The sequence below is a fragment of the Ambystoma mexicanum genome, chromosome 2p, assembly GCF_040938575.1.
Source record: "Ambystoma mexicanum isolate Mex_15411 chromosome 2p, UKY_AmexF1_1, whole genome shotgun sequence".
NCBI lineage: Eukaryota > Metazoa > Chordata > Amphibia > Caudata > Ambystomatidae > Ambystoma > Ambystoma mexicanum.
The window spans coordinates 1,433,501,381-1,433,516,257 of NC_090923.1; the positions used below are offsets into that span (position 1 = coordinate 1,433,501,381).

The 14,877-nt window shown below is 46.4% G+C and overlaps 1 protein-coding gene across 2 annotated transcripts in view; it reads left to right on the forward strand.

Annotated features, from left to right (window-relative positions):
* Window positions 1–479: 479 nt before the first annotated feature.
* The window catches only part of NOS3 (nitric oxide synthase 3), a 937,759-nt gene continuing 923,361 nt past the window's right edge, over window positions 480–14,877 (forward strand). For both annotated transcript variants that reach the window (XM_069645958.1, XM_069645960.1), the window contains exon 1: window positions 480–647. In XM_069645958.1, coding sequence (XP_069502059.1) covers window positions 529–647 — 119 coding nt within the window. In that variant the 5' untranslated portion in view covers window positions 480–528. The remainder of the gene's footprint in view (window positions 648–14,877) is intronic.

The following is a 14,877-nucleotide window of genomic DNA, read 5'->3' on the forward strand; positions in this document are numbered from 1 at the left end:
TTTTGTGGTGATTTTTTCCAGAATTTGCATGCATTAAATTATGTGTTTTTTCGCATTGTTCATGAATTGTATTTGACAGCGATTTAAAAAAAATGCATTTTTTTTTTAAAGAGTCTGGCTTTCCATGGCCCTCCACATGGCTTTTTTTTCGGTAAGTGCACGTTCACCAGGCCATGACCTGCCACCCAGCAGTTTGCCAGTTGGGTTTCCATTCAGCCCAGGAGTGTCAGGAGTAGAGTTTCTTTCTGGCTCGGGGGAACTGATGTTAAGTTTAGAGCCTAGCTCGGGCTGGGGCTAAGAAGAAACCTTGCCGTGGCGCCTGAATGCCAGTCAGAAGGGAACCTGGCCTTCCCAGTCATTCATAGGAAGGCAGGCGCGGCCCACAATGGGGGAGCAAGGCCCCCATGGCAGGCTTCCTTCCAGAGAGGAAAGCCCAGTTCCTGTCGCCGCCTTTGCACTTAAGATTGCCGTCCCGCCAGGAGGAGTGGGACAGGGCTCCTTGCGCAGGAAGCACGCTGCACGCACAGGATGGGGAACGCCGCCAGCGAGAGCAAAGACATGCCCAAGCCCTTCTCCATTAGCCTGTGCAGCCGGCGCAACAGCTCCGACCACGAGGAGACCATCCCGCTGGAGGACCAGCAGAATGGGCAAGTACACCCCCCTTGCCCCAGCCCACCCGCCATTGCCCTCTCAATTCCAACTCCTCATGGGGTACTTTGGACTGTGAGCACAGCATCCACCATGAAGGCCTTGCGCTTCTCCTGACCATCATTTTATTTTATTGGGGGTATTTATTGAATGCGAATCCAGCTTCGGGAAGCAAATGGCGGCTGTACTTCGGTAGGGTCTACAGGTGGTTACATGTTTTGGGGGGGGGGGGCGTGTCAAGTACAGCAATGCACGTATTACGGCATGCTGCTCAGGGTAGCAGGAAATAGTTAACATTTACAGTTACCGGGTACAGGTAACAGTGCCGAGAGTGGCTGTGGGAGTGGAACAGGGTGGTAGGATGTAAATACCGGTTGCCAGGATGTCGTAAGGGGTGTGACGGTCCTTGGAATGGATAGTCAGCTCAGCAGTCGTCAATCTCATGTTAAGGCTGATGGCAACTTCTTGGGTTTCAACTGAAAAGGGTCTGGGGTCCTACACCTGTCCAACAAGGTGTTTGCTTGGATTCAATAGCGTGGGCGGGCTGGAAGTGTTTCACATCATCTCCATATGTTGGCTGTTGAGGGTCTATGCTGCACATTTTCTGTTATTAAACGAACCCCCTGTTCTGTTACTGCATGATGTTCTGGTCCTTGTGCCTGATTTGTTATGTGTTCTGATATTGCTTGGTGTGCTGTCATAATGTGTCCAAGGTGCTGTGTGTTCTGTTACAGCATGGTGGTGTGGTCCTATGTGCCCACTATGCTCTGTGTTCACTTATTGCATGGTTTTGTGGTCCTATGTGCCCGAGGTGCTCTGTGTTCTGTTATTGCATGGGGTTGTGGTCCTTTGCACCGAAGATGTTCTGTGTTGTGTTACTGCCTGGTGCTGTGATCCTAAGTGCCTGAGGTGCTCTTGGTTCTTGTATTGCATGGTGTTGTGGTCCTATGTACCTGAGATGTTCTGTGTTGTGTTATTGCCCAGAGTTGTGTTCCAATGTGCCTCATGTGCTCTGTATTCTGTTATTGCATGGTGTTGTGGTCCTATGTGTCCAAATTGCTCTGTGCTCTGTTACTGCATGGTGTGTTGATCTTATGTGCCCACGGTGCTCTGTGTTCTGTTATTGAATGGTGTTGTGGTCCTATGTACCCGAGATGTTCTGTGTTGTGTTATTGCATTGCGTTGTGGTCCTATGTACCCGAGATGTTCTGTGTTGTGTTATTGCATGGTTTTGTGGTCCTATGTGCCTGAGCTGCTCTGTGTTCTGTTATTGCATGGGGTTGTGGTCCTTTGCACCCAAGATGTCCGTGTTCTGTCATTGCATGGTGTTATGATCCTAAGTGTCTGAGGTGCTCTTGGTTCTTGTATTGCATGGTGTTGTGGTCCTATGTGCTGTGCCCAAGGTGCTCTGTTACTGCATGGTATTGTGGTCCTATGTACCTGAGATGTTCTGTGCTGTGTTATTGCCCAGAGTTGCGTTCCAATGTGTCTCAGGTGCTCTGTATTCTGTTACTGCACGGTGTTGTGGTCCTATGTACCTGAGATGTTCTGTGTTGTGCTATTGCCTGGAGTTGTGTTCCAATGTGTCTCAGGTTTTCTGTGTTCTGTTATTGCATGGTGTATTGGTCCTATGTACCCGAGATGTTCTGTGTTGTGTTATTGCCTTGTGTTGTGGTCTTATGTGCCCGAGGTGCTCTGTGTTCTTTTATTGCATGTTGTTGTGGTCCTATGGGCTGTGCCCAGGGTGCTCCTTGTTCTTACTGCACGGTGGTGTGGTCCTATGTACCTGAGATGTTCTGTGTTGTGTTATTGCCCGGAGTTGTGTTCCAATGTGTCTCAGGTGCTCTGTATTCTGTTATAGCCTGATGCTGTGGCCCTATGTGTCCAAATTGTTCTGTGCTCTGTTACTGCATGGTGAGTTGGTCCTATGTGCCCACGGTGCTCTGTGTTCTGTTATTGCATGGCGTTGTGGTCCTATGTACCCGATAAGTTCTGTGTTGTGTTATTGCATGGTTTTGTGGTCCTATGTGCCTGAGCTGCTCTGTGTTCTGTTATTGCATGGGGTTGTGGTCCTTTGCACCCAAGATGTTCTATGTTCTGTCATTGCATGGTGTTGTGATCCTAAGTGCCTGAGGTGCTCTTTGTTCTTGTATTGCATGGTGTTGTGGTCCTATGTGCTGTCTCCAAGGTGCTCTGTTACTGCATGGTATTGTGGTCCTATGTACCTGAGATGTTCTGTGTTGTGTTATTGCCCAGAGTTGTGTTCCAATGTGTCTCAGGTTTTCTGTGTTCTGTTATTGCATGGTGTATTGGTCCTATGTACCCGAGATGTTCTGTGTTGTGTTATTGCCTTGTGTTGTGGTCTTATATCCCCGAGGTGCTCTGTGTTCTTTTATTGCATGTTGTTGTGGTCCTATGGGCTGTGCCCAGGGTGCTTCTTGTTCTTGCTGCACGGTGGTGTGGACCTATGTACCTGAGATGTTCTGTGTTGTGTTATTGCCCGGAGCTGTGTTCCAATGTGTCTCAGGTGCTCTGTATTCTGTTATTGCATGGTGTTGTGGCCCTATGTGTCCAAATTGTTCTGTGCTCTGTTACTGCATGGTGTGTTGGTCCGATATGCCCACAGTGCTCTGTGTTCTGTTATTGAATGGTGGTGTGGTCCTATGTACCCGAGATGTTCTATGTTGTGTTATTGCCTGGTGTTGTAGTCCTATGTGCCCGAGGTGCTCTGTGTTCTTTTATTGCATGGTGTTGTGGTCCTATGGGCTGTGCCCAGGGTGCCCCTTGTTCTTACTGCACGGTGTTGTGGTCCTATGTACCTGAGATGTTCTGTGTTGCGTTATTGCCCGGAGTTGTGTTCCAATGTGTCTCAGGTGCTCTGTGTTCTGTTGTTGCATGGTGTATTGGTCCTATGTACCCGAGATGTTCTGTGTTGTGTTATTGCTGGTGTTGTGGTCCTATGTGCCCACGGTGCTCTGTGTTCTGTTATTGCCTGGTGTTGTAGTCCTATGTGCCCGAGGTGCTCTGTGTTCTGTTATTCCATGGTGTTGTGTGCCTGAGATGTTCTGTGTTCTGTTAGTGCATGGTGTTGTGGTGTTGTGTACCTGAGATGTTCTGTGTTCTTTTAGTGCATGGTGTTGTGTGCCTGAGATGTTCTGTGTTCTGTTAGTGCATGGTGTTGTGGTGTTGTGTGCCTGAGATGTTCTGTGTTCTGTTATTGCTGGTGTTGTGGTCCTATGTGCCCACGGTGCTCTGTGTTCTGTTATTGCCTGGTGTTGTAGTCCTATGTGCCCGAGGTGCTCTGTGTTCTGTTATTCCATGGTGTTGTGTGCCTGAGATGTTCTGTGTTCTGTTAGTTCATGGTGTTGTGGTGTTGTGTGCCTGAGATGTTCTGTGTTCTGTTATTGCTGGTGTTGTGGTCCTATGTGCCCACTGTGCTCTGTGTTCTGTTATTGCCTGGTGTTGTAGTCCTATGTGCCCGAGGTGCTCTGTGTTCTGTTATTCCATGCTGTTGTGTGCCTGAGATGTTCTGTGTTCTGTTAGTGCATGGTGTTGTGGTGTTGTGTGCCTGAGATGTTCTGTGTTCTGTTAGTGCATGGTGTTGTGGTCTTGTTCGTCCGCAGTGATCTGTGTCCCGCGACTGAATGGGGAGATCATGTTGTTGGTACGAGGTGCCCAGTGCCCTTTTTTGCAGGGGTGCTGTGGTTTTGATTGTTCGATGTGCTTTCAACTTCTGTATCCTGTTTTCCATAAGGTGCTATGTGTCTTGTTACTGGATAGTCACTAGGTACTGTGTGTATGAGGCGATCAGGGGTGTTGTTAGGTTTGTAAACGATCTGGGGCCAAGCTAATGTCGGGACTGGCGAAATGCGGGGCTAGCTATAGCCTTTTGGTTGTAACCCTTGAGCTTCAATTCGGGGCTACAACAAAAAGACCCTGGCTATAGCCAAGCAACGCCTCTGGAGGTGATCGGTGCCACATTATGGAAAGATGTTGTGATTCAGTGTGAATGAGTCATTCCTTGGTCACTTAGTGTGTGGTGTTGGCAGGGCTGGACTGGGAACCAAAACTGGCTCTGGAAATGTTTTTCAAAGTGACCCCATTTTACACTGTGCAAGAGCTTGGTGGGGGTTGGGTTCTCCTACAAACAAACAAAATGGAAAAAAACGGGTCCAAATATTGAATGTTAAAGCGTATTTGTTACAAGTCGAAGAATCTTTGATATGAATTGCATGCAGTTATAATATGTGAATTTTTATATATTCTTTTTTTCACTGTCAAAGGTTGTGTACGGTTTAAATGTTAAACAAAATTCACAATACAAAATAAAAAAGCATATGTGTTACTGTAAGCGATTACAAGTTGTTATACGCATCACAGTGTAGCGGGGATGAGGAGAGATGGAAGGAAGGGGGTAGAGTGCATGGAAGAGGGGGTACGAGGGCCAGAAAGCTAGGGGAGACACACAAGAGGCCTAATATGCAGAGGCACAATGAGACATCTCCAGAGTTCCCTTTAGGCGGCTCCACCCCTGGGTGCTGGGGTCGCGGCTCATGAAATGTGTTCTACTCTGCGTCCTGGTATCCAGTCATACCACAGTCCTCTTTCAAATCCACATAGAACCACAAAGTGCATTTTCTCCTGAGGCTACGGCCGAGTTGGTCCAGTTTCAGTCCAGTGGCCCGAGAAGGGAAACCCAGTGCTAACTGAGGAAGCTGAAGTTCGTGAAAAGAGGATCCTGCGGAACCCTGTGGAGTTGTAATTAGTGCCTCCAGCAGGCAGGAGGCTGGGCCTATTGTAGATGGTTCTGTTCCCCAGTCAGCTCTGGCTTTGTTAGCGTAAAGTGTTCTGAATTATGGATCTGTAATTGGATGGTGCCATGTTCCTGTTTACGTGGGAGGATATGTTATAATTTGTTACACTGAGCAGCTTTTGTACTATGGTAGTCACCACTGTGGAGGTCTAACAGCGCTGATGCTTGTCCAGACAGTGGTATATGGTTACGCTGTCAGCAGTATCCAGGCTGCAGTTTGATATTTGCGCCATGCCTTACTACAAGATTGGTATATGCGAAGGTTGTAATGAAGATCTCTGTGCCCTGGAATTGGCTGGTACTCCCATCCTTTTTGCTATGTATCCTCTTACTGGCTGGTGTTGTGGACCTACCTATATTAGGTGTTCTCTACTCTGTGGGCCTCATTACGAGTCCAACGGTAACCCTGCTGGTGCTACCGGTGGGTTGCCGCCGGACTCGTAATATTTTACCGGAGTCTGACTTCCCGGTGCCACCAGTCAGGCACTGGATTTCATAACTCCCCATTCCCATACAGTCCCATGGGAGTGGAGAGACGGAAGGGCCGGCACCGTTGTTAACGGTGCTGGCGCTTCCGTGAAGAGTCTGCCTACCGTAGCCACGGCGCCCGGCAGGGTCAGACCTGCCGAGCGCAGCGGACCCACCAGGGGAATTTGTAATTTGCCAGTCCGGAAACAAGAGTGCCGGTGTGCTTACTGGCACCCTTGTTTCCGGGCCGGCAAAGTCGTAATGAGGTCCTGTGTCATGTTATTGGATGCTGTTATTGACTGGTGATCTTTGGTCATCTTAGTATGAAGAATTGTGCTCTGTTATTTGATGTTTTTCTGCTATATCTGCACGCAGTGCTCTTTACTCTGCATCCAGGGGAAGACTGGCAACATGTGGCCTGGGGGGCAAGTTAAGGTTTCTGGCCCATAGTGCAATGGCCCAAGCCGACAGTGCAGCAGCCCCAATTTCCAGTACAAGGGAACTCAGTAACAACTGCTACTCCTCCCGTTCTCAAGTATATATAATAGACACTATTGGCAGTACTTTCCTTTTATGCAACCTATATTTGGTTATATTTGTGGTTTCTTAGAGACCTGAATCCCTGGAAATTCCCCCACTTACCAAACATAGTAAGATTACTGTACTAGGACAATATAATTAGTGAAATGCAAAAGCTGGGATTTGAGACCAGTTTTCAATGTGTTACAGTTTGTAATTTTCCAGCATGCTACTCCCATCCCATCTCATCTTTAGTTTTAGAGCAATGTAAAGAGGTGGCGAAGCTAGAGAATTCATTGGTAGAGCACAGCCATTGCTGAACCTGGGGGACTGGGTTTGCTCTCAGAGTCAAACGTGAGCTGGCATGGCAAAAGGCCCAGACCTGGCTTCCTGCTTCCTCAGTCCACATAACAACACAAAACCCATACCTGGGCACCCTCTCTATCTAACACCCATATCATAACAACCTCACTTGTCATCCTGCCTCCTCGCTGATATGCTTAACATACGTTTGTTTACATTATGTATAGAGTAACACTATACAGTATAAACCCATATGAGTGAGGCTTTCTCTACAGATAGTTATGGAAAATAAGGCAAAGGGATGACAAGTGATTTGCTCACGATCACAATCTATGAAGTGTGAAATGTGGGGATTTGAGCCGTCTTCCTGGTTCCACAGTTTCCAATTCAGAAAGCAGGAGAGACTTCATCTTCTATTCCGTCTTTGTTATTCGAAGAAAAAAAAATGGTTTTCTGCAAAGTTGTTATTCAAGGTATAATCTAGTCTAGTGTTCATTAAATATGGTTTTGAACGCACCAATGTATGTACAAGGGGGAACCTATTAATCATCTGTACCCTGAGGCAAATACATCTGAGAAACAGGTATTATAATTAAAATGAAAATGTATATTATAATCTTAGTCTGTACACTTCTGTGTACTTTTAAAGCACCAAGTCACTTGATAAAGCAACCTGAAAAATATAAGAGAAGTAGTAATTGAAACATTGGCTCATAAAGCAAGCATGCATCACTTGGATGGAAAAAGAAAGGGGGTCTAGCCATGCCAATAATCGGGTGCATTGGCATGCAGGCATTTATCTCACCAACAGTCAACCTGCTGACCTTCTGTTTTGGATGTGTACCTCTCATTTATTTCTCCATCTTTTAACTATTAATTCAATCTCCTTCCTTTATCTTGCACACACCTCCTTCCCTTGCCCACATTGCTCAGTCAGCAATTGCTTGCCACTTAGGCCCTTTAGTTGCTCATCACGCCAAGCCCATTCCTTGCCCCACATCACCTTCCATTGCCCTTGTTAACAGTTAGACAGTAGACCATATTGATTTGCCAGCCAGCTCCTGCCAGAATCTGGTGTTGATTTGCATGTGTGTCTTTTTTTGGTCACATAAGAGAAGTGTTTTCTGGACAAGAAAATAAAAAAAACAATCACAGACTTAGGGGGTCAGTCACAGTTGGGTGACAACAATGAAGTCAGTATTTGGCAAATACTGTTGATTTTACTGTCTACCCAGTTCAGGGTTTGATCAAATACCATCAGTGGTATTCCATGGGAATATCGGCTGTGGTATTTAAGGCACACTTTTTTGCAGAAAACCCACCTATTTGTACCTCCACATTGAAGGTGGAGGCAATAAATCCAAACAGGCCTAAAATTGTTGAAACCTCTCTTTTTATTGCACAGGTGCTTCTCTTTGATAGAGTGAAAAATGTTTTTTCAAATGGCCATGTTGAGGGGGTAAAAAGGTGAGCATCTCTGATTGCCTCCTCTCACCACCGTACCCATATAATGCATAACAGGGCCAGAATTGACACTTTTGTGCATAAAGAAAATCAACAGTAGTGCTATGAGCCACTAGTGCACATCCATTTCTTCCATTTCTCCCATTGATGCTAAAAATGGCTGAAAAAGAAAATATTTCGAAAAAGATTTACGTTAGCGCCATCGGTGGTGGTATTGTCGAAATAGCACTGTAGGTATTCCAGGAATACCACCTCTGCTGGTGGGAAAATTTGAGTAGGGCGGATTTCTAGATTTCCAGACAAGCCACGGTGAGAGCAAGTAAATTTCTTCAGCGGTATTAAAATATCTGCCCAACTTTGAATGACCCACCCCCCCCCCTTAGTTTGTGGTCCTCTAATAATACCTGAATAGTGCATCTTTCTTTGACGTTTTTCAACTGTGTCGAGACATAAGTGCCCTTTTTTTTTAGATGGTTTTGTGGTCATAAATGCATGAGGTGTTCTTTACTCTATGTACTATTATAGGATGGTCTCTCTATTGTGTCCTACCGTTGTGGTGGGGTGGGCCTGACTACCCTGTATCCTATTACTGGACGGTGCTCTCTATTGTGTGTGGTGCTGCTGCATGGTGCTGTGGTCCGGCCTGTATCTTGTGCCCTAGCACTGGATGTGATGCCCTGTCTGCATGAGGTGCTCTCTACCCTGTATCCTATTACTGGACGGTGCTCTCTATTGTGTGTGGCGCTGCTGCATGGTGCTGCGGTCCGGCCTCTATCTTGTCCCCTAGCACTGGATGTGATGGCCTGTCTGCATGAGGTGCTCTTTACCATGTATCCTATTACTGGACGGTGCTCTCTATTGTGTGTGGCGCTGCTGCATGGTGCTGCGGTCCGGCCTCTATCTTGTCCCCTAGCACTGGATGTGATGGCCTGTCTGCATGAGGTGCTCTCTACCATGTATCCTATTACTGGACGGTGCTCTCTATTGTGTGTGGTGCTGCTGCATGGTGCTGCAGTCCGGCCTGTATCTTGTGCCCTAGCACTGGATGTGATGGCCTGTCTGCATGAGGTGCTCTTTACCATGTATCCTATTACTGGACGGTGCTCTCTATTGTGTGTGGCGCTGCTGCATGGTGCTGCGGTCCGGCCTCTATCTTGTCCCCTAGCACTGGATGTGATGGCCTGTCTGCATGAGGTGCTCTTTACCATGTATCCTATTACTGGACGGTGCTCTCTATTGTGTGTGGTGCTGCTGCATGGTGCTGCAGTCCGGCCTGTATCTTGTGCCCTAGCACTGGATGTGATGGCCTGTCTGCATGAGGTGCTCTCTACCATGTATCCTATTACTGGACGGTGCTCTCTATTGTGTGTGGTGCTGCTGCATGGTGCTGCAGTCCGGCCTGTATCTTGTGCCCTAGCACTGGATGTGATGGCCTGTCTGCATGAGGTGCTCTTTACCATGTATCCTATTACTGGACGGTGCTCTCTATTGTGTGTGGCGCTGCTGCATGGTGCTGCGGTCCGGCCTCTATCTTGTCCCCTAGCACTGGATGTGATGGCCTGTCTGCATGAGGTGCTCTTTACCATGTATCCTATTACTGGACGGTGCTCTCTATTGTGTGTGGTGCTGCTGCATGGTGCTGCAGTCCGGCCTGTACCTTGCGCCCTAGCACTGCATGTGACAGACTGTTTGTGTGAGGTGCACTGAACTCTGTGCGCTTCATTATGTGGTGATTTCTGGTGCCCTTATCCATTGGAGGTGTTGGCCTGTTATTTGGTGTGCCCTGGAATCCTGGTGCTTTATTATCTGATGATCTCTGGTCGTCTAAGCATACATTGCTCTTCACTCTGTGTCCTATTATTGGATGGTGCTGTGGTCCAGTTTGTATGAGGTGGTCTCTATTGCGTTTCCTACTGGTGCATGGTGGTGCGGGTTTCACGGGTCGTGCTGTGATCTGGATTGGAAGAGGTGTCATGCACCCTTGTTAAGAGTGTTGCTTCGGCCATGTTTGAATTCCCTCTCAGTCCTAGTTGTACTGCACGAGCTAATCTCCTAATGGATGGTGCTGCCGTCTGCTTTGTAAGAGCTATTTTTTGCTACGTGTCCGGTTTTTGGCTTGCCATGTGCTGCTGTTTGTGTAAGACAGTATTTCCTAGGTTTTGTATTTTCGGCTTGTCCTGTTTGAACAAATGTTTTGTTTCCTGGCATTGGATAGCGTAGTATACTTTGCGCAAGGTGTTCCTGTTATTGGATGGCATTGCCCTATTTGTATGAGGGGTTTCATTTTGCATTCATTTTATGTTAGGCATTTGCATAGCACAAACCTAATTTCTAGTGGAAATGCTGTAGTTCATATAAAACGACAGAAACGCAGGAAGATACAAAAACAAGATGGCCGCCTGTTTTCTGTGGCTGGATGATGAGGTGCTCATGTTTTCCTCGGGTGCACTGTGTCCTGTTATTTGAGGGTCCTGTATTCCTGCTTGCATAAAGCGACCCTGCTGCATCGTGTCTGTATTTGGTGCAGCGGTTCTTTTTGCGAGGCTTTCTTCCTTGCCTATTCTCATTGGATGATGCCAAACTACTGGCTGTAGTAAATAACACGTGCCAGGGTCGGGCTCGTATTTGAAAGAGGACTGGCACAAATAAAAAATGTCTCCCACAATCACAAATGGCAGCGTGTTAGTTTTCGTGACAACCTAATTCTGTGTCAGCCAGGGGCCGTTTCAGCTAAGGTCTGCTGCGAATAGAAACATGGGGCAAATCTACCAGCAGCACAGTGCAGTTTGTCATGACGCTGGCCCACAATAGCATTGTGTGCCAGCCCTCCAGGCATTGCTCGGCCAGTCCAAGCCTTCTGCGTGCCCTCTGCCATTTCTTGGATGGTGCTGTTGTCCACTTCGTGTGGATTGCCTTGTAATTTGCTGTTCAATGATGTTATTGTCCTATTTGCATAGTAATCATTTCACCCTGTATACTATCTGTTGTTCGATGCTGATGTGGTGGTATTCATACCAGATTCTGCTTTTTGTGCATTATATATGACATGGTGATGCGAGTCTGCTGATTTCCGAAGATGAATTGGCCAAAACCATTGACCAATTTAAGAGCACAAGCTGTAAAGGAGATCCTTGCTCCTCTATTATGATTAAGGAATGTTCTCCCATCTTGATCCCGGCACTCACTAAATTTGTGAATGCGTCCTTTCTGCTTAATCGGGTGTGAAACAACATAAAAAATGCCTGGATCACCCCACTTTTGAAGAAACCTAATTTATGCCCACTTACACCCTCCAATTACAGACCGATCACTAACACCACTTTCTTGTTAAAGATCTTGGATCGAGTCGCCTATAACCAAATCTCTATATTCTTGGAGCAAAATCAGATTCTTCACAAACATCGATCAGGCTTTTGTATCTATCATGGAACAGAGACTGCCCTTCTCACCCTCAAATGTAATCTTTTACAAGGCATGGATAAAGGACACATTGCTCCTCTCATGATTTTAGATCTCTCAGCAACCTTTGACCTGGTGGGCCATTCCATTCTGTCCACCAGGTTAATGGATAATGCCAATTTTTCCTCTGAGGCATTCCAATGGCTCTCCTCTTTTTTGAATGAAAGACAAGTAAGGGTCGCAAGTGAGCTGGCAGAAGCAAACCCCATGACACTTTTATATGGGGTCCCACAGGGAACATGCGTCTCGCAGTGTTTCTATAATATTTTAATGATCCCCTTCTTCCAAATGTTGGAAGAGGAAGGGATCATTTTTGTGAATTACGCAGATGACACGCAATTTGTCCTACCCATTTCTGGTTCTCATCAAGAGGATGAAACTTACACCAACAAAATCTATTCAAAAATTCAAAATTGGATGGTTTCAAGTGACTTGGCCTTAAATAATGCCAAAACAGAACTTTTCTTAGTTGGTTCAGCAAGTAAACTTGGGAAATTGGGTTCTGATTATAAGAAGTTTAACCTAGACAATTGTGTCATTGAGGTTCTGAATAAGGTGAAGACTCTTGGTATCTACATGGACAAACACCTGAATATGAAGGCTCAGGTCAATAGTCTGATCTCATCTTCCTCATATTTCATCAAACTTTTTTGCCACCTGCGCCCTCTCATATCTGAAAAAATTCAGAAACCCTGGCTAAGGCTATAATAGGGTCCAAATTGGATTACTGTAGCTGTCTGCTAGTGAGCATAGCTGTCTGCTAGTGAGCATAGCGGAATCAGATTTTCAACGCCTCCAAGTGATCCAAAATGGGGCGGTGAGAGTGGTTAAAGGCCTTCAGAGAAGAGATCATGTCTCTGATGCCAGAAGAAGTCATCATTGGTTCCCGATTAGAGTAAGGGTGTCCTTTAGGCTTCTTCTCATAACCCATAAATGTATTATGGGTCAAATTCCAACTTATTTGACAGAAGCCACCATCATCAAAATTAATATCAGGGCATTAAGATCAGACAACGCTAATCTTCTCAATGTTCCTCATAGTAACACATATAAGGCACGGCTTGGGGCCTTTGGCTTAGTGACTCCCATGGCTTTGAATGCCCTTCCGCCTTTATTGAGAACCATAACATCCACAGAACTCTTTAAGAAGTAATTGAAGACTCTGCTTTTCCCTTAAGCATCCTCCCTTTTATCTAAACCCACCTGCGTACGCAAAGAAGCTACTTGATCTTTTCCGTCTTTCTGTGTTGTCTGTTTTTCGTATGTTAGTCCGCGCACATCAGCCCTCCCGTACCAGGTGCGCATTTTAAATATTAAACATAAACACAAACATAAGAGGTGATCTGTATTCAAAGTCATGCTATTGGCTGGAGTTATAGGGCCTCATTACAACCTTGGTGCTAAGTGCACCAACTTTACCACCATGGTGTAAACTCCGTTTACACCATGGTGGATGGCGGATTTACCGCCCCATTCCAAGGTGAGTGGGGCGGTAAATCCCCATTTCCCATTTTCCCTTCCCCATTCCCATTTTTGCCCCATAGGGCATAATGGGAGTGAGGAAGGCGCTAATTACGCCGCCGTAAATTACGGCGGCGTAATTAGCACCATGGCAGGTTAGCGCCATGGATTTTAACGCCTGCTAAAAGCAGGCGTTAAAATCAGAATCAGGCGTTAAGGGTTAACGGTGGCGTTAACCCTTAACGCCTGAGTTGTAATGAGGCCCATAGTCTGGTTTGTAAGGGGCGCTGCTCAGTACTACATTTGCTGTATTCAAATTTTTCTATGGTTCTGTTTATGCATGAGGTGTTTTGTATCCTGATCGGGGAGCGGGATAGCGTTGTGATCCCATGGACGTCATTTAGGGGCCGCCAGGGATGTCTCCCTTGCTACCCCTGGGGTCTCCCTTGCTACCCCTAAAAAAAAAGTTATTATTCTTTTTTTTTTATTGAGGCTTTTGTGGCTCTTTGTTTCTGGAGTGGCTGGTTTTCTGATAGCTATAGCCTGTAAGATAACTCATTGGGTTGAGTGCTGGCTTCTGCAATGTGTGTGTGATCTGCAGGTTGCAGGTTCCACTCCCAGCAAGGTCAACTCAGCCTTTCCTCCTGCGGAGGTTGATAAATGAGTACCAACACAGGTTGAATGATATTGTATGTATATTTGTTCTATATGAAGCGCTTAAGAGTAAGTGCTATATAATAACACATCATTATTGTTTGGCCTTGGACGTCTGATTGCATTCACAGTGATTTGGTAAATATGGTCCTATACGCCTTGATATCAACGATACATATGGTGATCCATTCTTGTATGAAATGTATATCACTTTACAGTGATATTGTAACCATATTTTTCGTAGTTTACTTAGAAACAATTCTATGTGATGCCACTTCCTGTTTTGTCGAGGGGTGAAAGTCTGTGTTCCATCGCTTCCTGTGATGGCACTTCGGGGTGGGGTCAAATGACATCACTTCCTGTGATGTCATCAGAGGTCAAGGGTCATGTGATGTCACTTCCGCTACCCCTGGCATTTTGGTGAAATGGTGTCCCGGCTATCCTCTGCTGAGAATGGGCACCATGTGTTCGTGACGCGTCAATTCACTATCAATCCACAGACTCACTGAATCCTAGCACTACCAAGTGGCCGCAAGGTGTGAGCTTGGCGCTTAGCAAAACATCCAAATAAATTAACATAAAAACAAGCATTCGAGAAAGTTCAGCTCTCCTCCATGCCCACCCACCAGGCGCCCTTTTTCATCAGACCTGTTTCCATCGAGTACAGACAGGTGCTTCTATCAGTCAAGTTCCTATCAGCAAGGTTAGCCTCGGGCAGGCTGCCCACTTCCGGGTTCCTCGCTGGTATGCTCGTCTCGTGCACGCCCGTTTGCGGCAGGCCTCTAGAGAGCATAAATTTCTCGAGCAGCCTGTCTTCTTGGAATATAAAAGTAAGACATGGTGGGAAAAGGCTAGACTGTCCCTTGAATGCGAACAAGCCCTCTGCATCGCCCTGCGCATCCAGTGACGTACGGTATATCTAAAATGGTGAGCAAGATGAGACCAAAGCAGAGCCAATGGCAGAAACAGGCAAACAGGAAACAGTGAGGCGTCTCCAGGAGAGTTTTAAAGCACAACACACCAAGCTACCTCACACCTTCTTTAGCTGTTCCAAAGTAAAAGAAAGAAGAATCGATATAAATAAAGAG